Here is a 26,167-nt window from a genome sequence, read left to right on the forward strand (position 1 = left end):
TCATGCATATGTTCCGATACACCAAGTAAAAAGACTGGTCTTTAACAATTACCAATAGTGTCCACTGTATTTAATCAAAACACTTTTCCATGGGCAAACAAAATCGGAAATCAAACTAAATAAGGAAGTTCTCAACGTTGTTCAAATGTATGGCAGGCATGATATTTGAACCTTGGGAGAAAAAAAGGGAGGAACATTTTATTGAGTTCAAGGGTAGACCTACCTCTTCACACGGTGTAGTCTTTAATAGAATTTAAGGCTACTAAATCAAAAATATTAAGATTTTTCCCAAGAGCAAACGAATCGGAAATCGGACTAAAAGTAGGAAGATTGCCTGCCCGGTATAGCCAAATTCAGACCCAGAAAGATTTGGCATTGTTTACACAAATCACGATCAGTGAACATTGATCAGTTTTCGTACTCGTCGATAACTTATTTCTTTTGTTTACTCATCTATAACTTTCTCTTACTTTGATCAAAGAAGTCTTAATAGATATGACGATTTAAACTTAATTTGTATAAACACTGGGAACAAACAAAATGCTGCAAAAGGTGGGGACGTATTTTGTTTTGAACTCTACAAAATAATATTAAATAAATCCCTGATGAGAAAATGAGGTTTAAGAGTTGAGATCGTGTCAGTTTACCGCCCAAATACTCAACACGATGTTCAGAGATTGCCTGAAAATATCATCAACCGACTGCTTAGTTCAAATAATAACAGACAGTATAAATATTGCAGATAATATTGTGATATTGTTTATTTTGAGTGGGTAATTTTTGTCCTTAAGGTGTCATTAGCCCCATGCTCACAAACAGTGTGTTATCACCAATCCCTACTGCAAGTCATTGTCAGGCCAAGTATTGCTTTTTGTAGAATCTCTTAAAAGTTCCTGGACAAAAATTTTACAAATGACGAAATCAACTATTGTTTAATAGATGGAAGTTTTCATCAGGAATAAAGAATATTAATTTTGGCTTTACTCATATGCCTGTAATTTTGTTGACAGAGCTCTGGAAAGTACTGAGAATGCTTGTACAGTGCTAACACATATCGGTGTATATGGGTAAAACCAAATTTAACAATATTGTTCTTTGACGGAAGGTAAAAGTCAGTAATAATACCGAATGAATATCACTCAACTTCAGAAAGTTCAACTTTACATCAATCGTAGATGTTTTTCTTGTTGCCCCTAGCAAGAGTGATGGGTTAAAGTCAGGCGCACGATGGTCACACAATGGAAATCTTGATGCGTCGATCATTAAAAAAAAAACAGTTTATATGCCTTGGCGATGACTTTTAGGATCACGCGTCAAGATTTCCATTGCGCAACTACCGTGCGACCGCCTATAAAGTGGCCTTTAGTCTTGTTTGGGAAGAAATTCCATGAACAAAAAATTATGAACACAATTCCTCCACACTTTTGAAATATCCTTCAGTAACATTGATAGCGTCCGATACTAAAACCTGGTGATAACTGGACGGTTGGATTACAAAAATTAAGCTGAAACAAGTTACCCTCTTTGTTAGAATTACTTATAAATCAACAGCGACTCATGGAGGCGTTGGTGTCTAGCTATGGTGTCAGGTCACTGAAGCTTTAAACTGGTGGTTCCTGCAAAAAAACAAAAGTATTGGTTAATTAGGGAGAGTTGAAGGCATCATAATTGGTTATTCATAAATACCTCAGACAGTTTCGCTATTCCTATTGGTGGAGAGCGCGTCACGTGGGTGTGTATAAACCTTTGTTTATGACCGGTAAAAAGTGTCAATTCATGGGCGTGACACGCGACCTTGCACCTGTTCTTATAAGACAGTTTCTGCATTCCTATTGGTCGAGAGCAACTGCTGAAACAGTTGTGCCACATCACGCTATACGAGCACAGCATTCCCTTATAAGGAGTTGTTTACCTGAGGGTGGCGGAGGGCTTTACCATTTCATAGCTGGAGGGGTGTTGTGTTGAAAGAAATCATTTAACAATTATAATTTTTGCATTTATTTTACTTTTTGACCAAAAAGTGATGATGTTTTTGACCGAAAGGTATTAATGAATGGGAATCAAAGTGTGTTGGTTTTCAACTAGTGGGTTAAACCCGCCGAGGCCTGGTTCTTTGTAATTTATCAAGAACCAGGCCTCGTTGGGATTAAACCACTAGTTGAAAACCGATTCACCACACATTGATTCCCTTGGTATTAATAATAATTAACTATTCTTGTATAACGCATATCACAACCACAGAGCTGTCTCTATGCACTTTGAGATGAAAACAAAATAGAAGTTAAAGTTAATACAGATGAGGTAATTACAAAAGCAAAATTGAGTTGATACAGAAAGAAATACTGAAGGCTCTTGCAAAAACAGATATGTTTTAAACTTTCTCTGAATTTAAATTCACCGTTTGATTTGTCTGACTGTCATGGTTGAAATCTTTCTTGTTGATGGACATTTTTGTGAAGGAAATGAATAAGTCACAGAGTAGATGGTAATGAAGTATAACAACATCATAATATCAATAAGCATTTATTTATAGCGCCTTAACCAAGGCCTTAAAGCGCTTCACAAAACAAAACAAAAATCATCAACTACATAATACAGATAGAAAACACTCATCAAAACAGACATGATATTTGGTCCTAGAAAAAAAAAAGTATAAATATTTCATAATTTTAAAGGGCTGACATATATGTACACATGGTGTAGGCTATAAAATAGTACAAATGGGCTAAAACAAATTTACAAAAAACCCATAGGGTTAAATAAGTATACTTACTACTTGTATGTTGTGGAGATTGTTGGAAAGACTACAGCTACTGAAATAACGCACGTCTTGGTCTAAATCTTTCTGCAACTCGGTCAGAACTTCAATCATCTTCTCATAGCATGGATTCGCCATAGTTTGGTAAAATTCTGCGGAATAATTCAAGAGTATTAGTGAGTTATGTTAACTGATGATGGCGACAAAAACAAAACTGGAGCCGTTTTTGTCCTTGTGCCCTTTTGTGCCTTTGTTATTTTTATTGTCTGGATCGCCTTTAGATAGTGATTATTTTCCGCTTTTTGGTTATCCGCAGGCTTGTTCTCTGTGTAGTCTTATTTGTATTGCCTATTCTTTGTATGTTCTGTTTGCCTGAAAATAAATAAATAATTAATAAATAAATAAAATAAAATTTCAAAAAGAGCCAAGATAGATCTTCACCGTGTATCAATCTTAATTGCTGAAGTATGATGCCGCAATACAAATCTTTATAGTGACTAAGTGATTTGTATTTCGACTTCAGACTATGCTTAGGATGAGTTGTTGATTCAACCTCTGGAGAACCTCTGTGATTTTCACATTTTTTTGTCAAAAACGTGACGACTATTTGCACCGCTGTGGGCGTTGAGGGCGACTGACTCCTTGTCAGTCGCGATTCTGGTGTCCACCGGATGGACGTTTTGGGCGGCAGGTCCCAAAGTTTTAAAAAGATATGTTCCTCGTGACCGAATTACCATCGGGAAATCGGGAGTGGACGGCAATGGTGAAACCACTGGCGTCGATGGCCTAAGACCAAGGTAGTATCTTTGCCTTCGGGGGAAAATTAAGTTTTCTTATTTTCGACCGTTTAGACCCATGTGTGGGAAAATGTGTTTCACTTGCCGGGCACAATGGCGGCCGGTCTTTGCGCTTGGGCGCATTTGTATAAGGGACATAAATGGTGCCTTTGTTAATCGTTTAGTGGTTAACAATGGCACGTTCCTTGATGGTATCAGGGGTCCATGGTGGTCAGTGGATTGCATGAGTGGGTACATGGGTGTCGCATGAGTGGGTACATGAGTTAAAGTGCAGGTGCCAGCGGGCACGCAGGCATAATATAAGAGTGTTTCATTATATGCATGTACGTTGCAACCTACCCTGTGTTTCTACCTCCATGCTTTACCGGTACAATTCTTAAAGATGGACGAGTACACTGCTGTTGAGGAGAAAGCGGACGCCTACGGCGACGTGGCGGCCGACAAAGCCGCCCCCCTTTTCCGAGGTCTATGCTCTACCTTTCGGGTTTCAGTGGAATGCTTTAACTCCCTTCTTGATGATGGCTGGGACGATCCGGATCAACTAATGAACTTGTCGGCTGACTGGCGCAGCCAGGTTTTGGCATTGGCACCAAATGGGGGTCAGAAGCGGAACTTGGAGCTTCTGCTCGACCGTGTGGATGCAGGGCCTCTCGACGGGCCAGCACCAAAGAGGCGACGTGTTCTGCAGCTGGCGGCCAAAGAGTTCGACGTTCCAGCCGGCCGGAAGGACGCAGCGGTCGTCGTCCCTTTTGAGGAACGTCCCGGCAGTTCCACCGGTGCGCATGCACCAGAGGCAGCGGTTGCAAAGGAGTCCGCTTCCCCACAGGTATTTCCTTAATTTGTGTAGCCCCATATGTCATGCAATATTAATAGGCTCCTTGACTATTTTGCATTCTATCTGTTGCTCATTGTTTGCTGCTCTCAGAAGCTTTGTTCACAATATATAGAAGTGGGGTATGAATCTATTTAAATTTGGATTTGGTCACTGTTTGGTTGCAGTCGGTCGCAAGGGGTGTATCGCTGTAGGCAGAGGGGGGCTGCGGTACTTCATTAGTATTGCGTTAAGATTGCTTTGCAGCAGTTGACTAAACCTATTTTATCATGGTAGAGAGGACCATCGAGGTATGGTGGTGTGTTGAGCTGACCTGATGCACCATTGGGGGTCGTACTAGTTAGTTAATATATTCGGTGCTTCTGTACCCTAGATAATGGTTCGGGAGTTCAGTGTCCAAATGGGGAAGATTCCCTTTTAATTTGAAGCTTTGCATCCATGTATTAGATAAACCCGTAAAAGAGTTGGTGTTTTAAATGGGAGTGCCTATTTTTTGTGAGCCTTGCATAAGGGTAGTGCCCTAGTAATGAACATGGAAAGTGGGGGTTTTAAATTGGTAGCGCCCCCTTTTGTTTAGCTTTACATCGGGCAGTGCCCCAAGTATAATTAACCCGGAAAAATCGGGTGTAAATGGGGAGTGCCCATCCTTGGTTAGGTTTGTACTCGGAATACCCCAAGTATTGAGCCCGGAAAATCGGGTGTTTTAAATGAGGAGTGCCCATCTCTGGTTAGCCTTAGTTTCCTTCGGGGAGTGCCCCAAGTATGTTCCCGGAAAATCGGGTGTTTTAAATGGGGAGCGCCCATCTTTGGTAAGTGTTAATTCGGGGAGTGCCCTAAGTAATGAACCCGGTAAAAAAAAAAAAAAAAAAAAAAAAAAAAAAAAAAAAAAAAAAAATCGGGTGTCTTAAATGGGGAGTGCCCATTTTTTTTTGGGTTTTCCTTAGGGGAAGTGCCCCAGTTAATGCCCCCCCCCCAAAAAAAAAAAAAAAAAAAAAAAAAAAAAAAAAAAAGGGAGTGCCCATCTTTCTTTAGTTTTCCTTCAGGGAGTGCCCCAAGTTATGAACCGGAACAAATCGTGTGTTTTAAACGGGGAGTGGCCATTTTTGGTTAGTTTTCCTTCGAAGAGTGCCCCAATTAAGGAACCCGTAAAATCGGGTGTTTTAAACGGGGAGTGCCCATCGTTGTTTAGTTTTCCTTCGTGGAGTGACCCAAGTACGGAACCCGGAAAAATCCGGTGTTTTAAATGGGGAGTGCCCATCTTTGTTTAGTTTTCCTTCGGGGAGTGCCCCAAGTATGGAACCCGGAAAATCGTGTGTTTTAAATGGGAAGTGCCCATCGTTGTTTAGTTTTCCTTCGGGGAGTGACCCAAGTACGGAACCCGGAAAAATCCGGTGTTTTAAATGGGGAGTGCCCATCTTTGTTTAGTTTTCCTTCGGGGAGTGCCCCAAGTATGGAACCCGGAAAATCGTGTGTTTTAAATGGGGAGTGCCCATCTTTGGTTAGTTTTCCTTCGGGGGGGGGGGGTGTCCCAATTAATAAACCCGAAAATTTGTGTTTTAAATGGGGAGTTCCCATCTTTGGTTAGCTTCCCTTTGGGGAGTGCCCCGAGTATTGAACCCGGAAAATCGGGTGTTTTCAATGGGGAGTGCCTATTTCTAGCTAGCTTACCTTAGGGGAGGGCCCCAGGGAATGAGCCCAGAAAAATGGGTGTTTTAATCGGCGGTTAGTAAGGTTTAGCTTTTCATCGGGGAGAGTCCCAAGAATTGAGCCGGGAAAAAATGGGGAGTGCCCATCTTTGGTTTTACATAGGGGAGTGACCCCATAAATAAAAGGGGAGTGCCCTGAGAAATGAACCCAGAAAATGGGTGTTTCTAGAAGGGGAGTGCCCCTCTCTTGTGGTCTTGGTCGGCACTGGGGCGTCCCCCGTTTTGCTTGGGCCTTGGAAGTTAAGGAAATGTGGGGAGTGCATCCCCTACGTATAGACGTATTTTGCCCGTTACAAGGGGTTGCTATATAAGACTAGAGCTCAATAAAATTAGCTCCTTAAAGAAGGGTTAGCAGTTTGTTTGCACTCGTATCACGTTATATTTGTTCACCGCAGGCAAAATCGGCTCTGGAAGTCCATAAACCTGGCAGGCTTCAGTTACTCAAGGCTTGCACCGAGACCGGTTACGATCGTAACGTAGCCTATGTCATGGCTCTCCTTCGTAAGTACGTCTCCGAGTTCGTTCCTCTATCACCCGAGGACATCAAAGAGAAACAGTTGTATGTCAACCTTCTGTCTGATTGCAACAAGCACGTTGAGGCCAAGACGCCTGGCATAGCAATGTACATCTATAAGTCAATTACTGGGGAAGATTCGGACAAGCGTCTGCGCTTTGCAAGAAAGCATCTTGGTCACATCGTCCCTCCTGGTGATGTCAAACCTCGCTCAGCGGCCCAGAGTGGCACAGCCTTCAGAGCCGGGCAGCCTCAGCGACAGGGTTTCAGACAATTCCGTCAGCCGGGTGTGCCGAGAGACAGGGATGTCTGTTTCCGATGCCGTAAAAGGGGTCATTTTTCTCGAGACTGCAAGGAAATACTTTAAGTTCTCCCGAATCGGTTTGCCATGGTGGACTTTTAGTCAACGTACGGCGGGGGAAAGGGGCCTCGGGGTGATATCTCGGGTTTATATGTGCATGCTCTAGGGGGGGATCATAAGATATTCAGGTTTGTTCGAGGAATGCCTCGCCCTACTTCCAAAAAAAAAAAAAAAAAAAAAAAAAAAAAAAAAAAAAAAAAAAAAAAAAAAAAAAAAAAAAAAAAAAAAAAATAAAAAAATAAAAAATATCACGTAGAGTACTGTATCGTTTATGGTGTTGTGGTTTAGTGGCTCAAATAAAACGATATGAGCGGTTGGCAGTTTGACGCTAAGAAATTACATTTGTGAGTGAGTTGTATTCATGACTTATTGTCCGAGTTTTCTTTTCCCTTTTATATATTTTATAGACCGTTCATTGGCCGTTGGAAATGTTTTACAAGCTGTGCTTTAAACGGTTTCTCTCTTGATTAAACCTAGGAGTATAGGCGGTACTTGAAGATATTGGGAACCCATGTGTGGGAGAGCTCATCTTGCTACCCCTTTGATCCTGTTGCAGCTCAGGCGGCCAGGCGGCGCCAAGGTTCGTGTATCTGGGTAGATATATCCGGAGCTGCTGCAGGGCCCCCCGATGGATCAGAGCCAACTCCGGCTGAAGTTCTTTCAGGTGTTTGCCGGCCTAATTTTCAAGCCCTGCGTTTTCGAGACCCAGATGTATTTGTAGCTGGAGGTCTCCACGATCATCCCCAGGCGTGGGATGACATATTGGCTGAGTGCCCTCACGCCGGTCAGCAGATAGGGCAATGGTTGCGTCAAGGCGTAGACTTGTTTGAGTTTTTCCAACACTTTAGAGGAGAATACCGGGGTAGAACCTTTGACTCGGCTATCCCGCCACCCATGTACTTTTCTAACGCCCCTATTTGCAAGGAATTCATCCCTTTCATTAATGAGACAATTTTGAAGCGCCTTGTAGAGGGGTCAGTGGAGCTTATTGGGGCGGTAAAAAGTACAAGACCGCCGAGGTGTGTCAATGCGCTCACCATCGAACCCAACAAACCCAGATTAGTTTTGTCGATGAAGGGGCCAAACCTCTGGTGTAAGGATACACCTTTCAAATTAGTTCCATTGGGGGAAATTGTGAAATCGATTGGTCGGGGTGGAAAGTTCTCGGGAACCGACGACGCTCAGGGATACAAACAAATCCTTCTAAATGAGAGGTCTAGGACCTTCTGTGGTTTTGAATGGGCGGGATTCTATTTTGTTGACACTACTCTCCCTTTCGGTTTCAAAAACAGTGCCTACATATATTCCTCACTTGGGTTTTGTCTCTCAACCTGGTTAAAAAACAGGGGCATTCACACAGAAGTTTGGATCGATGACCGTTTCATTGGAGAGTGTGGTGGAGAGGGGAAGTCTTGTTCCTAAAAGCAGAATGTTTGTTTTTGTTTGTTTGCAGGGCTCGATCAACGATTCGAGTCAAATGGCTTGTACAAGGGCTGCTAGAGCGTTGTATGTAGTCTGTTACATGCAGTCACGCCTTGGATACTTCATCAACCTGAGGAAGAGCCAATTGCAGCCGGTTTCACGGATGGTGCATTTGGGTCTAGGGGTTTGCTCAGACTCCCTATCTTTTTGGATACCGGATAAGAAGAAGTGCTCATTCGCCCGGGTTAGGGAGGACATGTTGAAAGCGGGCTCGGTGCTTCTGAAAGAGATGCAGCGCTTTGTAGGGAAATGCCAAAGCTTCATTTTAGTGTTCCCTGCGGCTTCCCTTTTTGTCCGGGAGTGTTGCTCCTTTATGGTCAAGTTGGATGAGGTCACACCTGTTGTTTTAACTCAACCGGTACGCGATGAAGTGCTCTTTTGGCGTTTTGTCGACTCATTTTCAGAGCCTATCCCATGGAGGAAAGAGCGGCACTTGACAGTAAGGTTGGCGTCGGATGCCTCTGGTCATAAATGGGGTGGGGTTTTGTCACTTCCCGGTCAAGACGCCATCACCTTCGGCGATTATTGGTCATCCAATGTGCAAGTTATAACAGACATCTGTTACAAAGAGGCCCTGGCTTTGTATTTTGTTTTGCTGTCAGTAATAGATACACTCTGGGACAGAAGAGTCGACGTGCAGGTGGATTCGCAAAGTCTCTTCCATGCGTGGTCAAAGTTGAGAGCAAGGTCCCGAGCTCTCGCAGAGGTATTAAAGATGATTTTTGCTCTCACCCTAGAAGCTAATTTCGACCTAAAGTTGGAGTGGGTCCCAAGTGGGGAGAACCAGGCAGATTTTCCGTCCAGGGAGCTTTCTAGAGCGGACGCTCGTCTTACAGCATCGATGTGGCATTTCCTGCAAAGGGAGCTGGGTGGAAGTTCGGGGTTTTCATGGGATCTCATGGCACTACCCTCCAACGTTCCGAAAGGCCGTGATGGAAAAACCTTAAAGTTCTTCTCAAGATTCCCAGTTCCAGGCTCGTCAGGGGTGAACGTGTTTGCACAGTCATGCCCTCGGGGTGAGAAGCTGTATGTTTTCCCTCCCTTTGTGCTAATTCCAGCTCTGATCAAGCTATTCATCGAATGGGGAAATGTGTCGGTGACAATAGTAGTGCCGAAGCACCACCATCCAAGGTCCTGGTGGCCACGGTTAGTGTCTTTTGCGACACGGTCTTTGCGCCTAGCGGAACTCGGTCAGACAGGCGTCCTGGAATTTCCGACGAGGCGAGGATATGGAAAAAGCTCAGAGGGCCTTCGATTCGAGCTTTGGGCATGCGAGTGTCGTTTTCCTGCAGATAGTCGGATTTCGAGGGAGGTTTGTTTGCCCGCTCAGCACCCAGTGCTTCTAGTATCTGATTCGATGTTCAAGGGTATGAGGGGTTTTGGTTGGCCAGCGTCGCTGGGCGTCAGGTTGAGCGTAAATGGCGGAGCAAGATTAGGAGCCTTGTGCAGCGTTTTGGCACAGTCCTGTCGAGCAGAGAAGCCGGAGGTGGCGGTTCTACACGGGGGTGTAAACGACATCAGCAAGGCTGGCGATGCAGGAGTAGAGGAGTTGCTGAGAGTTTTTGCCTCGGCGGGTAAACGTTTGCAAAACCAGTGTCAGGGGGTGAAGTTTGTATTTTCGGGGATCTGTCAGACCAAGAGCGGCGTGATGAACCGGTCGGTGGCGCTTGCTAACACAGCTTTGCGTGACATGTGCAAAGAGTTTGGCTGGTTTTTCCTCTCCAACGATTGTATAACTCAGTCAGACCTAGGAGATCAGGTTCATTTAACGGTTTGGGGGAGTATGAAATTACAGAGACGACTGCAAAGGCTACTCAGGTCAGTTTTGGTCTTGCGTACCGGAGTGCACGTGGACTTAGACATTTAGCTCAGGTTCCTTTTACCCTCAGCAAGTTTTGGTAACCTTATTGTTTTCTTTCCTTGTCTCTCAAGCTCGACCGGGTCAAGGCAAGGCTTAAAGAGTTGGACAATCGTTTTGACAAGTTGGCATACAATAAGCAGAAAAGCAGTTTGGTAAGCAGCTTGTCGACTTTCCTTCGGAGCAATCATAACTCAGGCTATTACACTGACGGCGGAGAGCTCGATTCAGCGACACCAGAGGATGTGGCTAAGTTTTTAGTGGATCGAGACTCCAAGGGGCGAACACAGGTTCATGTCTTGGGTTGCAAACATTTTGGGAAAAGTGGGCCTTTTGACTGTGGGTGTGAGCGACATCTTTCAGCCGGAACAGTCGATTCATACATTGGTCAGCTCAGGGCCTATTTCAACACATGTGGAAAGACACTCCCTTGGCGGCAGAACTCACAATGGGGTAACCCTTGTATTTCCTTCCGAGTGCAGAAATATTTAAAGGCAACGAGGCTTGAGCAAGCTGAAGCCCGGGTGACGCCCAGACAAGCAGTCCCCATTTTCTCGGACAAGATCAGGTGGCTCGCAAACGAAATCAGGAAGCGAATAACAAAGCTTCAGCAGACCGACCATGTGCACTTCGTGGGGCAGTTCATTTTGTACAGGGACTTGGCTTTCTTCTTGTGTCTATGGTGGGCAGGAGATAGGTCGGCAGACCTAGGGCGATCGAAGACCAGTGAAGTCACTATGATTGATGGCAGAGATCTTCTTCTCAACCACACTATTGGTAAAACTGTGCGGCAAGGTGGCTCGTCTCTCGTTGTAATCCCCAAATTAGATAGCAGTGAAATGGACCCGGCAGGGGCTTTGGAAGACATGGTCAGGTTCGCACGGGAAAACGGACACGATTTAGAAGATGGTTATCTCTTTCGTCCCTCTTCGCCGGATCACAGGTCGTTGATTAACAAGCCGTTCACAGGAAACGGCCCGACGAATCGCCTTAAACTATATTTCTCAGCTTCGTCAGATCCGGGTGACCGCGTCTTAAGACCCCACGGTGGAAGGGCGGGAGTAGCAGCCACTCTGCGGTTGCTGGGAGCCACGGACCAAGAAGTGATGGATCACTGCGGATGGGCGACACAGCGGACGTACAGACACTACACTCAGATGGAAAGAGTAACCAGGCGCCGCACCACGGTTCTTTTGATAAGGAAGGCCGTTGAGGATGAAGGAGAGGGGCGGCCATCTCCAGCAGACCAGGCTGGGGAGTTCTATCGTGCCCTAAACTCCGGCTTCAAGGCTGAGAAGGCCTTTAAATCTCCAGCAGGACAGGCAGCGACGGTGTGAGAGTTGGATGAGATATGGGTGGACAGTGGGGGACAGTGGCGTGCGGATCCTGGGTGCGGGTGAGGAACCTTTTCTACCCAGTCCTCAATCCATGTAGAGACCGGAGCCCGGGACGAACACAGCGGTGCAAATAATTTACTATTTGCACCGCTGTGGGCGTTGAGGGCGACTGACTCCTTGTCAGTCGCGATTCTGGCTGGGCTAAGGTGAGGGCGTCAATAGCGGTGGGACTGTCCGGCGGGGCCCCCCCCTCCCTTTTTGTATTTTGGGTTTTGGGGTTTTGGGAGTTCCTTTTTACCCCACCCACCCTACCCCTTTTCGCGCCCGGGTCTGGTTTCTACGTTTAGAACCTTTTCTACCCAGTCCTCAATCCATGTAGAGACCGGAGCCCGGGACGAACACAGCGGTGCAAATAATTTACTAATGAGGCTGAAACTTCTAAATTCTAGGTAAATTATATGACACACATCTTCATGCTGGTGTGGCAGTGTCATGGCCGAGGGTTTAAGAGCAACGGATTCAAGCACTGGTGTTTGATCAGCAGAGTGTGGGTTCGAATCCCGGTCGTGACGCTTGCTACATAAAATTGAGGAAGGTAGTGCTTTCTGCTCTACCGACCAGGCTTCGGACTGATGATACCCAAGCCTACATTCGTATGGACTGTGAAAGGGGTAACCCTGTTTCATCCTAGGAGTAGGTGGCAACAGCCTCTGGAAAAAAATAATTGTAGCCCACACCTCGAAGTGGCCTTCAGGCCTTGTGTGTCAGGCGACTTGCATAGAAAAAAGGGAAAAAAGAAAGGAAAAAAACTTGATCCACAAAAGGAACCAGAACCCTTTAGAGGCTTTGGGTTCTTTTTCTGTAGAAAGCTTCCCTTAAAATATATCTTGCTGAGGTGATATAGTTTATGAGAAATGAACAAAACAATGTCACAAAATTAATTTTCTTCTCAGTTTTAGCATGTAAAACGTATCCTTTCACATGCTAAAATAATGGCCCGACTTGTTTTACTGGTATCTCAAAAACTACAGCACCTCAGCAAGTAATATTTTAAAGGAAGCTTTCTACCATTATTTTCTTCACACCGTGCAAGTTTAGTGTAAATCTGTGAAATTGTTTTTTTTGTGTCCAAAACCCTTTAAAGTTGGCCACTAACTGACTTAACTTACCTATAGGCAGTACATATTGAGTTAATAATCTTGCTAGCGTGATACGGACATTAGGTACAGAGTCGTTTGCTAGGAGGAGTAGACTCGGTAATAAATCACGAGCGAATTGCTCGTTGTCTATCGACTGTACGTCTATCAGGCTCTGACACAGATGAGCAAACCTAAGGGAAAATAAACAGACAGATACAGATATTTAAAACCTTTAGAAAATTTAAAACAGTCTTCATAAAGGAACTTGGGTGGATTTCACAACGGGTTAAGACTAGTCTTATCTCGAGTTAGGACGAGTGAGACTAGCCTTCTGTTTTTAAAGACACTGGACACTATTGGTAATTGTCAAAGACCAGTCTTCTCACTTGGTGTATCTCAAAATATGCATAAAATAACAAACCTGTGAAAATTTGAGCTCAATCGGTCGTTGAAGTTGCGAGATAATAAAGAAAGAAAAAAAAACCCTTGTCACACGAAGTTGTGTGTGTTTAGATGGTTGATTTCGAGACCTCAAATTTAAAATCTGAGGTCTCGAAATTTAAGAACTGGGTGGCCAAATTTGTTACTTACTAAACATTTACATGTATTGTAAATGACAGATAAAAAAGGTTGTCAACTTTTATAACAAGGTGGGTGTGACACCTACACACCCCTCTGGCTATAGACCGATCCATTAAGCGTCGCCCCACTGCGTATTGACCACTCACACGAAGGTCCGACAAAATAAGATCCGACATGCGTGCGCGCATATGCTTGGCGTGCGCGGCAGAGTTGTGCAGAAAGGCATTGGCGAGGCTCGCGTGTTCTTGCTCGCACGTGCGTCATGGGCAGAGCCTAATGGATCGATCTATTGCTATGCATAGTAAAGCCCAACTCATACATCCTGCTAATGTAATACAAATGTAGACATCACAAATTTGCAACAAACAATTCGCCAAAGTTGAACTGTGTTCAACTCGAGCGAAACATTCGCTGCTAACACAGCCATGTGACGTCACAATTCTCTTCGCATTCACATTCGCGAAAGTACATACCGGGCTTCATACTTGTTATAATACAACAACTAAAAGACCGATCCAAGGAGCCCTGCCCCATTACGTATTGACCAATCACAACCCATATCGCAGCCAAAAGTTCCGACAAATTAAGGTCCGACGTACATGCATGTATGCTTGGCCCGTGTGGCAGAGTTGTGTAGGATGGCATTGGAGAGGAGTGGGCGGAGCCTAATGGATTCGGTCTATTGACGAGCTGTAAGAATTGACTTACGTTTGTCGTCCAAACCAGCGATCACTCTTGGCGTATTTATTGATGATACCATCGATGGAATTTTGACGCAACACAGGATTACCGGACATGTTAATCCTCTTCATGATCACACCAAGCTAAAATATTAAGATGGGATTAGAGGAGATTAAATCAGACTACTTTCTATATTACCAGTGAACTATATCATTCAATCCAATTTCATAGAGCTGCTAAGCACAACAATTTGCTAAGCATGAAGTTTCTTCCTTGATAAAAACAGGACTACCAGCCAAAGTTCCATTTGTTGCATAGTGCTTGTTACTAGCTTTCACCAATCAGAGAGACTTACCAATCACGAAGCAGTGAATCTAACCAATCAGAGAGACTCACCAATCACTAAGCAGTGAATCTAACCAGTCAGAGAGACTCACCAATCACTAAGCAGTGAATCTAACCAGTCAGAGAGACTTACCAATCTATAAGCAGTGAATCTTACATCAGCAACTCTATCTCCAGCCAACGATAACGCGATCGGGAACAGATGTTCACAAACATCTCCGGGGTCGTACATATCACACAGTAAGATCAGTTGTCTGTATGGGGAAATGAAACAGAGGAATAAGACTTTAGATTGGTGACCTACTTTAACCAATCAGATTCCTGCAGATTCAATTCAAATCAATTCAGTGAAATGATTCTACCATGGAGGAAAATTTCCTAGGATACATATAAATTACACACAAACAAAAATATGCTGAATATTAACTAGATCAATTTAACAACATCTTAGCAGAAAGTATTTAAGATGTGCCATAGTTAGGATTCGAACCCATACTCTGCTGCTGAAAACACCAAAGCTTGGGTTAGGTGAACTTGAACGCTTGACCACGACACGCCACAGTCCATAAGGATTTAGGCATGGGTATCATCCACCAGGAGCTTGGTTAGTAGAGCAGAATGCACTACCTTCCCAATGCTTAACGAACCATTCATAAATACCTCAGACAGTTTCGCTAGTCCTATTGGTGGAGAGCGCGTCACATGGGGTATTAAAAAGGTTGATAATGACCAGCTGGACTGTTTACAACCGGGTGTTTTTGGATACTGCGCGCTAGTCTTGGTGCGAGACATTTCTTGTTACGGGCGATGCGGGCGCTGTCGGTGAGTTGGCCGCGCCGTGTGTGGAAGGAAAATGAGATTGTCTTGCACCAAGACTATGCGCTCACGAACGGATCCGGAAACTGTCGTCTCAGTCATAACAATGCAACACATGGACGTACAGAGCTCAAGCACGTCGGAAATGGATAAGTTTTACAGAGTTTCTTACTTTAATACGCCTTTTAACCAAAAAGGCATTCATGAATGGGAATAAAAGAGTAGTGACTCGTTCTTTAGTGGCCGTTTAAAACCTTGCCGTGTCGTTGCCGTGTGACAAAAGCCCTCGCCTTCGGCATGTCCTTTATCACACGGCAACAACCCTACCGATTTTAAACGGCCGTTTAAGAGCTTGTCGCTACCCTTTTATTCCCTTATTTTGGTTAAGTGCCTTGCTCAACGGCGCAAGTGTCATGACCGGGATTGGAACCCACACTCTGCTGCTGACAACACTTTGGTCCTGTGAACTACACCGCTCGGCCATGACAGGCCACAAAGACACGCTTAGAAACCATGCTCTGTTGCTGACTATAGCAGAGCTTGGATTTAGACCGCTCGGCCACGACACACCACAAAGACACACTTAGGAACCACACTCTGTTGCTGACTACAGCAGAGCTTGGATTTAGACCGCTCGGCCACGACACGCCACAAAGATATGCTCAGCATTAACACTATTCTGGAATTTTCATCTATGAGCTTAGATAGAGTACACCAGTCCAACTTACTCAGCAAGTTCAAGACGAAACCTCCAGTTGCGAGTGTTATCCGTTGTCAAGAAATCAGTCATTCTGCTCAGATACTGTCTACGAAGGTCTGGCTTCAATAACTACAGAAAAACAATCAGATTTAAAGATTATTAGTACAAAGTTTTGACACACAAGGCAATTTACAGGCAACAGTTCCAGGCGATTGCTAAGAAGAAACAGGAATTCTCATTTGGATGGACACATTTTCTTCTTGGGTTGTAAGACGTTGTTAAAAAAATTACTGTTCTATTTTTCAGAATGATTATTTGTTGGAATGGAAATAAACGTCTTAAAGTTAAATGAACTGAAACGTCTTCTCTCGATTTGATCTTGAGAAAAACTTACCTTAACAAAGTCGGCAAAATGTTTGAGTACTCCGATGCGTACTTCATCCAAATCTCGAAGGAACCCATTGAAGATGGGTACCAGGTCGACTGTAGTGACCTCATCACCGAGGATGAGGGCCATCTCATGGATTGAGAACGCCAGGGTACGACGAACCTTCCACTAGGGGAGAGGAGAAGAATAGAAGAGAAAGGGTCAGGCTAGGTTGACTGGATCGAATTGTTTCAAGATCAAGTGTGCTTAATAAGAATGCTCATATTCGTCACTCAGTAATGGTGCTGGGCGGCTAGTGGGACCAGTGTTCGCAACTATTGATAGTATAGTCGAGTCGCGACTACCGTTTTTCAACTACTCAGTTAATCGTGCTGCCAAGACTACTACAAAAAAAGTCGCGACTACCTGCTTGGTGAACCTATTGTGTCAAACACGGCTATTCAACAACATAATAATTTAGTTGCGAAACTGCGGGCTCCGCTTTTTGCCTGTCTCTGCCGTTACTGGCAAAAAAAGTTCCCTGTCCAACATCGATCATCAAATAGCTGTGCATCTAAATACCAGCCATCTGGAAGCAATTTAGATTTGATTTTGACACATGAGACGGGGCCTAGACCTAGTAAAAAGCTTCGCGTTAGTCTTTGATCTAAAGCCGTTGTTGTTCATTTTTCGTAAGCGTTATGTCCCATTTTACTTGGCATCGTCCCATGCCACCAAGAGAGGGCACTTTACTAAAAAGCTATTCTTGAGCCGAGACTAAAGCCCGGTTCATACTTCGTGCGAATGGGAATGCAAAGCGAATTTGACGTGAATTTGACGTCACAACCCTCCTTTCGCAGCGATATTCACAAGTGAGTTGAGCAGAGTTGAACTGCTGCGAATTATTCGTTGTGAATTTGTGACGTCAACGTCTGTATCGCATTCGCATTCGCAGGAAGTATGAACCGGGCTTTAGGGAGGCGCACAAAGTCTTCTTTCCCTTTGGTGTACTACAGTGTATTTATTTTGTACCTGCATGTCTGATGCCAGTATCTCATAGACTTCCTTGAGGCACATCCAATTCTTACGTCCCATTGTTAACGCCACGCCAGGCAGACTGAAAGCACAGTGCCTCGCTATCTCAGTATCTACAGTTTGGGCTCGACTCGAGTCCGTCATGGAGAGGTAGAGATCTAGTAACTCAGCTGGAATCACATCCTGTCAAAAAAAAAAAAAAAAAGGTTTAAACAAAATTAAATCACTCTCATTGAAAATCGTCTTCTTGATTGAATTTCTGAAGATTGGTTACAAATTCCTGATACAATCAGCAAGACGTATCTTAATTTTAAGTTAAACTTTAAAATATTTGCATTTTTCGAAAATGCTAAAAAGATAAGCACTTTTTGAAAGATGCAAAGACCTGGGCCCAATTTCATAGAGCTGCTTAAGCACAAAATTTTGCTTAAGCAAAAAATCATTGCTTAGTAAAATCAGATTACTGGCCAAGACTCCACTGAATTGTTATGCTAAAGTAAACAACAGCTTGATACTAGTCACAAGCAATGTTGTGGCATGAAATTACGGCCAGTAACATGTGTAAAATAAGCGAGCTACATTTTTTGCTTAAGCAGCTCTATGAAATTGGCTCCTGTAGTCTTGAAAAGGAAAGTGTTCAAACAAAACCTCCTTATACTTAAAGCAGGGATGTGGTAGGCTGTTGGAAAAAACAAACTGAACTGTGAGCGCAAACCCTGCTTATATACATTGATCTTTGATTTTGAAAGTCCTACTGTACATTCTGGGGCGTCCTATAACCTGATTGCCGGTTAAAAACTAAAAAATCTTATCCCTGTAAAAGTCTTCCCTTAATGCGTGTAATATTACTTGAGACAGAGTGTATCTTCAACTGACCTGCATTTGTCTTGGAATACGTTCCGGTGTACGCGCCTCGGTGGATGTATTCGCAGACGGATCCGAGTCGGACCATTCAGGAACAACCTCCTCTTCCACAATCCCATTGACAAACGTCAACGTCTTCTCGTTTAAACGCTGACCAATCACATGCGTGCTGCAGATGTTAGACACTGTCTCTAAGACCTGATCGGCTTCTGTCAGATTAGCTTTATGGAGCTCCATACCACCTGATGATTCACCTTGGGCAGGGGATTCCCCCTGGGGTGGGGATTCCCCTTTACTCTCACTAGACGTGTTTACATTTGCATTATTGTCAATTTCTTCCGGCTCGGGATTTGTTGCTTCCTCTAGATGTACGTCAGACATCTGCCCGCTGATGTCTTCCGTGACATTCTGTGTGTCATCTTTAATCTCTTTACTCTGTTCACCATCTGATGAGGGACCTTCGCCGTCGCTACCGGCAGGGGATCCGGGAGCCCCCGCTGGACTATTGATACCCGAGTCGGGTGATTCTTGTTGTTGGCTATTCTCATTGGGTGGATTGTTGGTCTCTAAGGTAAGCTCAGCCATCGTTGTGAATCGTTCCGTTGATGACGATTCCTCATCGTCCTCGGTGCATTTCGGTCGAGCGTCTATCACCGGGATCGGGTTCCGCCAGAACAGGAACGAGTTAAAATCTGATGAGATTTCAGGCTTATATTCAACAGCCCTTGCATCCATTGTGAATTCTACATGTCCGATACCCTGGTGAATGTTACTAGAGGCATGCGATGCCTGGTTTGAATCGGCCTCTAGAGGGCCTGCTCCTTGGCCGAGAATGATCGTTCCCGAGGCTCCGAGGGTTTCATCAACCTCCATAGCGACGGTTTCGCTCGTATAATGAGTTCTTTGTTCGGCTCCGGATTGCTCTGTTGTTGAGGAAGACTGATTTGACGATTCCGAGAAAACTAAGGAAGGGATTTCGTCAGATTCTGAATCATTGTTATCGACTACACTCGCGATTTGAACCGATCCGTCGGGATTGTAAACGACTTGAACACCTGAGACGGCTGGATCAGCAAAGGTTGAGATGAAAGGGCCTAAAGTTTGGAAAGCAGCCATTCGTACCTACAGGATAAACAACAAATAAACACAAGATGTAAGTTAGACATTGGGTGCGTTCGTTTAGCTTCCCTGGGTCGACCCCGGTCTGCTGCCCCCGGTGCGTTCGAATAGCTTTGACGTCATTCCAGGGGCTCAACCGGGTCAGCCCCCAGTGCCCTGCTTGTGGAGTGGGTCACTTGAGGGTGACCCGAGGTGCATGACGTCACCACGAGGGCCAGTGTGATCGAGCGATTAGCTCTTGGCAGGGACTCACCCGAGTGAGTAACACGGGGTCGACACAGGGAAGCTAATCGAACGCACCCATTATGCGCTTATCTTTAAATACTAAAAATTCTTGTCATTTCCTCACTACTTGTCAAATGTAGTTGAGTTCACCATTCTGAGACACTAGAATGATGGTTCATCAATTACGTAACTGTACTGAGTTATAACTCACATGGTCAAGTTACTCACTATGAGACACCAGTAGGTACCTAGTTCACTTATGCTGTCGCACGCCTCAAAATTACCCACGGCACCCACAGCAATTGCTGTGGTGCCCCAATCTTTGGCTGTTGTGCCCTCTGGAAAATTCCAATACAAATTCACATAGAAGTGCCCCTTGCCAGAGGAAAATTACTGTGCCCCTTCAAGAACAAAGTTCAAGACCTGCTGTCAACATACTTTGTACAACCTTTATTCAAACTATAGATGGACCAAATACAGATTGACCAATCACAGATTGACCAATTACAGATTGACCAACCACAGATTGACCAATTACCTATTGACCAATTACAGCTTAACCAATCACAGATCGACCAATCACAGATAGACCAACCACAGATCGACCAATCACAGATTGACCAATCACAGATTGACCAATCACAGATCAACCAATCACAGATCGACCAATCACAGATTGACCAATCAAAGATCGACCAATCACAGATCGACCAATCACAGATCGACCAATTACAGTTCGACCAATCACAGATTGACACATTATGTCTTTAAGATAACCTACCCATCTTGATGGATCACATAAGAGTTTGACAAAGAGAGGTGAGAGGTTATCCTTGCGTACAGTCCTCGACACTGCCCACGATACCGCCATGAAGCACTCCGCGCATGCTTTACGTACTCCCCAAACACTATCCTCACATAGGTCTTCAAATTTAGGTAGCTGTAGATGAAATGAAAGTACTTGTTATTATTTAGTGGAACAGGGCCCAACTTCATACAGCTGCTTTAGCAAAAAAAGAAGCTAAGCACTAAAACAATATGCTTACCAGAATAATGTTATCAACAAACTACAATCTGTCACTGGTATACTGCTCATATCTGCTAAGCAGAAATTTGTCCCTTTTTTTTTTTTTTTTTTTTTTTTTTTTTTGGCTTTCAATTTGCTTACAAATTTTGTGCTTAGCCAAAATTAGCAGGATACCAATCACAAATTGTACATGTGCAAGGTACTTTAGCTGGTAACCGTATTCTGGTAAGCATAATTTTGTTGTGCTAAGATACTTTTTGTCCTTAAGCAGCTCTATGGAACTGGGACCAGGATTCAAATGATACTAATATCATAGATATATCTTGTTCATAGCCTTTAAATAATCGCTAAGTTATTTGCACTCACCAATAATTTTTCTGTCGGCTCTTCTCCAACCACATTACATATATCCCCAAAGTTAGCAGCACAAACCTGTTAAGAGATAACAAATATCCATAGCTGTTATATAGTAGTACTCTTTGTACCCTTAATTACAAGAACTTATGTAGAACCATAGTTATAGGAAAGTGACTGACACCAACACAGCTCGTATCTTGTGGGTATTTTTTTCACATGAATTCTTTAGTGCTTGAAAGTACGACCTGACATTAGTGTAATTTTCTCTGGTAAAACGCTAGGATACCAGCAGTCGATTTCACGTAACTTTACGCAACTGCGTAAGTCCACTTGCACAACGTTTATGGAGCAACTTGCATCATAAACGTTGCGCAAGTGGACCTACGCAGTTGCGTAAAGTTTCGTGAAATCAGCTGCAGGCCTGTATCCCTTCGTTTTTGAAAGGGCAAGGGCACAAAGAAGGCGTTTCCTCCTTACTAAAGGGCACCCTATGAGGAAATTGTACATTTCTACTGGAGCATTTTTCAAGAACACGGCAAGGAAGCAAGGAGGCAATCGCCTTCGTTGCCCCATGAAGTATCAGGCCTGGGATACCTTTACATGAAACAATCACTTGTTTGTACTTTTTCTTATTCCTCGGAAAAAGGTTTGAATCGAAAGCTAAAGCTAAAGGCCTTCTACCTTACTCATTGACCAATAACTTGTTTGGTATTTTGGTTTACTAACAAATGTAAGATTAAGATGGATGTATCTTGAACTATCTCATGCATATCACTGTAAGCTTATTTTCATTGTGCTGCTCCACTTCTGCAAATCTGCATCAATTTTGCCGACTGCGATTACTAATTCAGCGTCTTGCAATACAGCTGGGACTGGTAAAGGTTGAATTACTACCCTACAGCGATTTCTTTAAACCAGTATACCCCGGAGCCATGTCAATGTTTCACACACTCTAACACAACCCCTTCTTCAGGTCAGATGCTCTCGTTTTTTTTTTTTTTTTTAAGGTTTTTCAAGCACACATTGCCCCGTGGTCAGTACCATTTCTGAGATAGCCAGGGGATATTTGGCTACCCCGGACCCAGGCCCGACAGACCCCGACAGGCCGCGGTGTGACTCAACCTCAGCTTGTAGCCTTTTGCGGCTCAGTCCCTTTCGCCACGCAACCATTAGATTAGCAGCTTTCGTGGCATGTGAATTAGGTCATTAGCGCAGTGGATAATGTGATTTCATATCGATGTCTGCCTTGGGATACAGAAGGTGAAGAAGTAATTTGTGAGAAGAGAAAGGGGGGGGGGAAGGTAAAGAGATGAAAACTCAATTATTGGCGCAGGCTTTGTAGACACACAACTTTCACCTCTATTAATCGGACACCGAGCTAGATATTATTGTTGGTAGCAATATTTACAATCAGACCAGTACGCTTCGTTTTTGAAAGGGCAAGAGCACCAAGGCGTTTTCTCCTCCTGTGGTTAAGGGCACCCTATGAGGAAATTGTTAGGACACCAAGCCGATAACCAGGGGGTGTCGAGGCAGTCGCCTTCATTGCCTTCATGAAGTACATCAGGCCTGTTCAAGTTTACACGAAGTTTTGACATGAAAGAGACTGTACACTAGATCCTGCCTGTTGTGATTGGAATACTTTCAAGTATCGGAATGCAGTGAACTTTATTGGCTTGTATTTCAATTACTTTGAACAAAATTCCTTTCACTGCAATAAATGACCTACATGTACACAGCTATACATGTATGACCTGCTGGTGACCTGGGGCCAATTTCATAGAGCTGCTTAAGCAAAAAATTCACTTAAGCACGAAAATAGCTCGCTCATTTTACACATGTTACTGGCCAAAATTTCATGCCACATATACATTGCTTGTGACAGGGTATTTAGCTGTTGTTTACTTAGCATAACAATTGAGTGGAGTCTTGGCTGGTAGTCTGATTTCACTAGGCAATGATTTTTTTTGCTTAAGCAAATTTTTTTTTGCTAAAGCAGCTCTATGAAATTGGGCCCAGCCTCTAATAGCGGTGCAGGCCTGAAATTACATGCAGGCGTGACGTTGGCCATGGCCTCCGTGGCCCCTGGTGCCCCTTCCAAAGTTTCCCATAGACTTTGAGATTTTTCCAACGGAAGTGCCCTTGCGATATGAAACTTGCCTTGCCCTCTCAAAGACGAAATTCCAGGCATGCCATGAACACCATAGATGTCAATTCCTAGAGTTATTTGATTGTCCAAAAGGATGTGAAATCATGACTTAGATTATTACTACGTGAGCTAACAGAAGTACATTGTGTCGCATTGCCACTGCTTTTGTTGTCGTCTGCAATTGTCAATCCCGCCTTCAAGCGCCCCCCCCCCCCCTTTTTTTTTTTTTTTTTTTTTTTAGTGGGATGGGTGGTTTTTAACTGTGGGGTGGGTTTTAGGGGACATTCTTTGTGGCAGGACGGCTTTGTAGAGGTGCTGGTCACCTGTTCCTCCTCGCCACTCACTGGCTTGGTATTTTTAAGCTATTTTGATTCTTTGTTTCTTTATGTATCGATTTGTATATTTATATTTTTATGCCAGTGCAGCCCTGATACTTCACGACGGCAACGACAGCAATTGCCGTCGTTGCCCCTACCGATTGCCGCAATGCCCTTCAAAAACCCAATTTTTCACGGCAATGGTTGCCGTGCCCTTTTCTCATCATTGCCGCCGTGCCCTTCCTCCCGAAAACAAATTATATTCAACGTTGTCAAAGTTCGAAAATAAGCCAAAAAGTCCCGCTGTCTGTGTAAGTTTCACGCAACGCAATAGACCCCAATTTCACGCACGTAAGGCATAACAGCAGATTTCAGGCCCGTTAGTCGTTGTTCTTTGCGTGCGACAAAAAAATACTCGAAACATCGAACGCTAGAGGGCGTTTCGGAACAGAGCGATAGCGTGAGATTAAACGCCCTCTAGTGGTAAAATTCGCGAACCAACGCTAAACGCCTTGAGAAAAAGACTCGACGTGTCTTTGCATGCTGGGATAGTGGTTTTCCCCATGCTTGGTACATGTGATGTACCATCATGTACAGCATAGTCGTCGCGCACCGCATGCATTTATTCTGTCAACATCGTGTCAAAATGGAGCAGTTACGTGGGAATTTTAGCGTCTCTACGAAAAACTACACAACGTGCATGACCAATAGTAGGATTACGTATGAACAAAAATTATTTATTGTGTATTGTAAGTAGTTGTTCTTTATTTTGTTGAGTTAGATGAATACTTTCTTTTTTCACAGTTAAAAAATGGAAAAATTGGAAGAACTATTTTTTACAGGCATTCTCAGAGGTTTTTTCTCAAACTGCCGTCGTGCCCTTCGCAACTTTTTATGATTGCCGTGATGCCCTTCCAAATTTTTGAAAATTGCCTTGGTGCCCTAAATTTTTACAAAAAGTCAAGGCAAAACTGCCGTCCCCCTTAAAAGCCGTAGTATCAGGGCTGCCAGTGTAAAGTCTAATTTAAACTAAAACTAAAACTAAACATCAAACTCAACGGAACACAGTAAATATTTGATCTTCATTTGAATAATTGATCCCCAGTGCAGTCCGACTAACCTTGCGTATATGGAACATACTGTCCGAACACAGCTCCGAGAACTGTGGAAGCACAAGTTTTAATGTAATGTCTCGTCCAACCAATGGGGCAACTTTACTCATCAGCTGTAAAGAAAAAGGACAACAAATAGAATTTATAGATGAGTGTTTGGAGGGCCATCATCCGATGCTCCGCATCGACTGAATGAATGGTGTCTATTATGCAGGTATGATATTAATTTGGCCCTTCCAAAAAAAGGTAGGAACATTTCATCACAAGTACAAGGGCTGCTCTACATGTACACATGGTTGTAGGCTCTAATAGACTTTTCATGTTATTTTTAAATCAGTTCTTCTCATTTTTCCAAGGGCAATTTTTTCCTTCAAAAATCAGACCAAAGTAGGAAGAACATCACGCCTGATTATGTAAAACACGGAGGTGAGAATAACTTAAAATAACAAAAGTGAAGCATTAAAGCCATTATACACTTTCGGTACAGGAAAAAAAAAAAAAAAAAAAGTTCACAGATTTACAAATAATTTACAGGGTTTACAGAAGGTAATGGTGAAAGACTTCTCTTGAAATATTATTCCATGAAATGCTTTACTTTTTGAGAAAACATTAAAACAATATCAATTCTCGATAGCGAGAATTACGGATTTATTTTAAACACATGTAATGACACGGCAAAACGTGCAGAAACAAGGGTAGGTTTCCCGTTATTTTCTCCAGACTCCGATGACCGATTGAGCCTAAATTATCACAGGTTTGTTATTTTATATATAAATTGTGCTACACGAAGTGTGGGACTTGGACAATACTGTTTACCAAAAGTGTATAATGGCTTTAACAAAGTTAGTTGATTTCTGTGAAAGATGATTTTTGATAATAATGTATGGTCGAGGACATTATTCATACAATACTCTAAAATCCACCTCTCGATCTACCCTAGATTTTGATTGATTCAACTCTCCATGCCAGAAATCGTCTCAGATCTGAAATAATGTTAAATACACACAAAGTCTTGACGTCTTGGATGTTAGAGCAACCACCTTGCGTCCCCTAGAAGGAGCAAGTATACCTTGGGACTGACTGTTGGGGTGGCAAGGACATTGTTCACACAATACTTTAAAATCCACTGAAGTCTCGGATCTGAAATAATGTTATAAATACACACAACATCTTGAAGTCTTGTTAGCGCAACCATCTTGCATCCCGTAGAAGAAGGAGCAAGTATACCTTGGTGAGAGACAGAGTAGCGGGATAGTCTTATAACGTTACAATCTCACTACCCATGTCTTTCACAAAGTACACTGCATGAGAGAGAGAGAAAGCACATCGGCACCACGCCATCTTAGGAAGCACACAGATAGAAGATAGCTTTAACACTGTTAGAAGAATGTTAGTTTTCCCTTGTTTGCAACGTGTTATTAAACACATCGTTATGGTGGTTAAAAGATTTAATTTTAACATAGATTTGATTTGTACCAATAGAACATTGGTAAATGTGAAGGCATATCATTAGCAAGCAGCCTAAAGGGAAGTTTACGTTTGTTAATCACTCCTTAAAGGGAAGGTACACGTTTGGTAAATACTAACTCAAAACAAATATTTACTAAAAAAACGGACTTGGGAACGAGCATTGGAGAGCTGTTAATAGTATAACACATTGTAAAAACGGCTCCCTCTGAAGTAGCAT

The 26,167-nt window shown here is 43.5% G+C and overlaps 1 protein-coding gene across 2 annotated transcripts in view; it reads right to left on the reverse strand.

The window, feature by feature from the left end:
• The window catches only part of LOC117288814 (serine/threonine-protein phosphatase 4 regulatory subunit 1-like), a 57,654-nt gene continuing 31,487 nt past the window's right edge, over positions 1-26,167 (reverse strand). For both annotated transcript variants that reach the window (XM_033769662.1, XM_033769661.1), the window contains exons 6-17: positions 24,489-24,593; positions 20,912-20,977; positions 20,300-20,458; positions 18,187-19,296; positions 17,308-17,493; positions 16,303-16,464; positions 15,937-16,037; positions 14,526-14,646; positions 14,075-14,190; positions 12,815-12,975; positions 2,774-2,910; positions 1-1,616 (exon numbers count right to left, since the gene is read on the reverse strand). In XM_033769662.1, coding sequence (XP_033625553.1) covers positions 1,602-1,616; positions 2,774-2,910; positions 12,815-12,975; positions 14,075-14,190; positions 14,526-14,646; positions 15,937-16,037; positions 16,303-16,464; positions 17,308-17,493; positions 18,187-19,296; positions 20,300-20,458; positions 20,912-20,977; positions 24,489-24,593 — 2,439 coding nt within the window. In that variant the 3' untranslated portion in view covers positions 1-1,601. The remainder of the gene's footprint in view (positions 1,617-2,773; positions 2,911-12,814; positions 12,976-14,074; positions 14,191-14,525; positions 14,647-15,936; positions 16,038-16,302; positions 16,465-17,307; positions 17,494-18,186; positions 19,297-20,299; positions 20,459-20,911; positions 20,978-24,488; positions 24,594-26,167) is intronic.

This window comes from Asterias rubens, chromosome 4 (assembly GCF_902459465.1).
Source record: "Asterias rubens chromosome 4, eAstRub1.3, whole genome shotgun sequence".
NCBI classification, from domain to species: Eukaryota; Metazoa; Echinodermata; class Asteroidea; order Forcipulatida; family Asteriidae; genus Asterias; species Asterias rubens.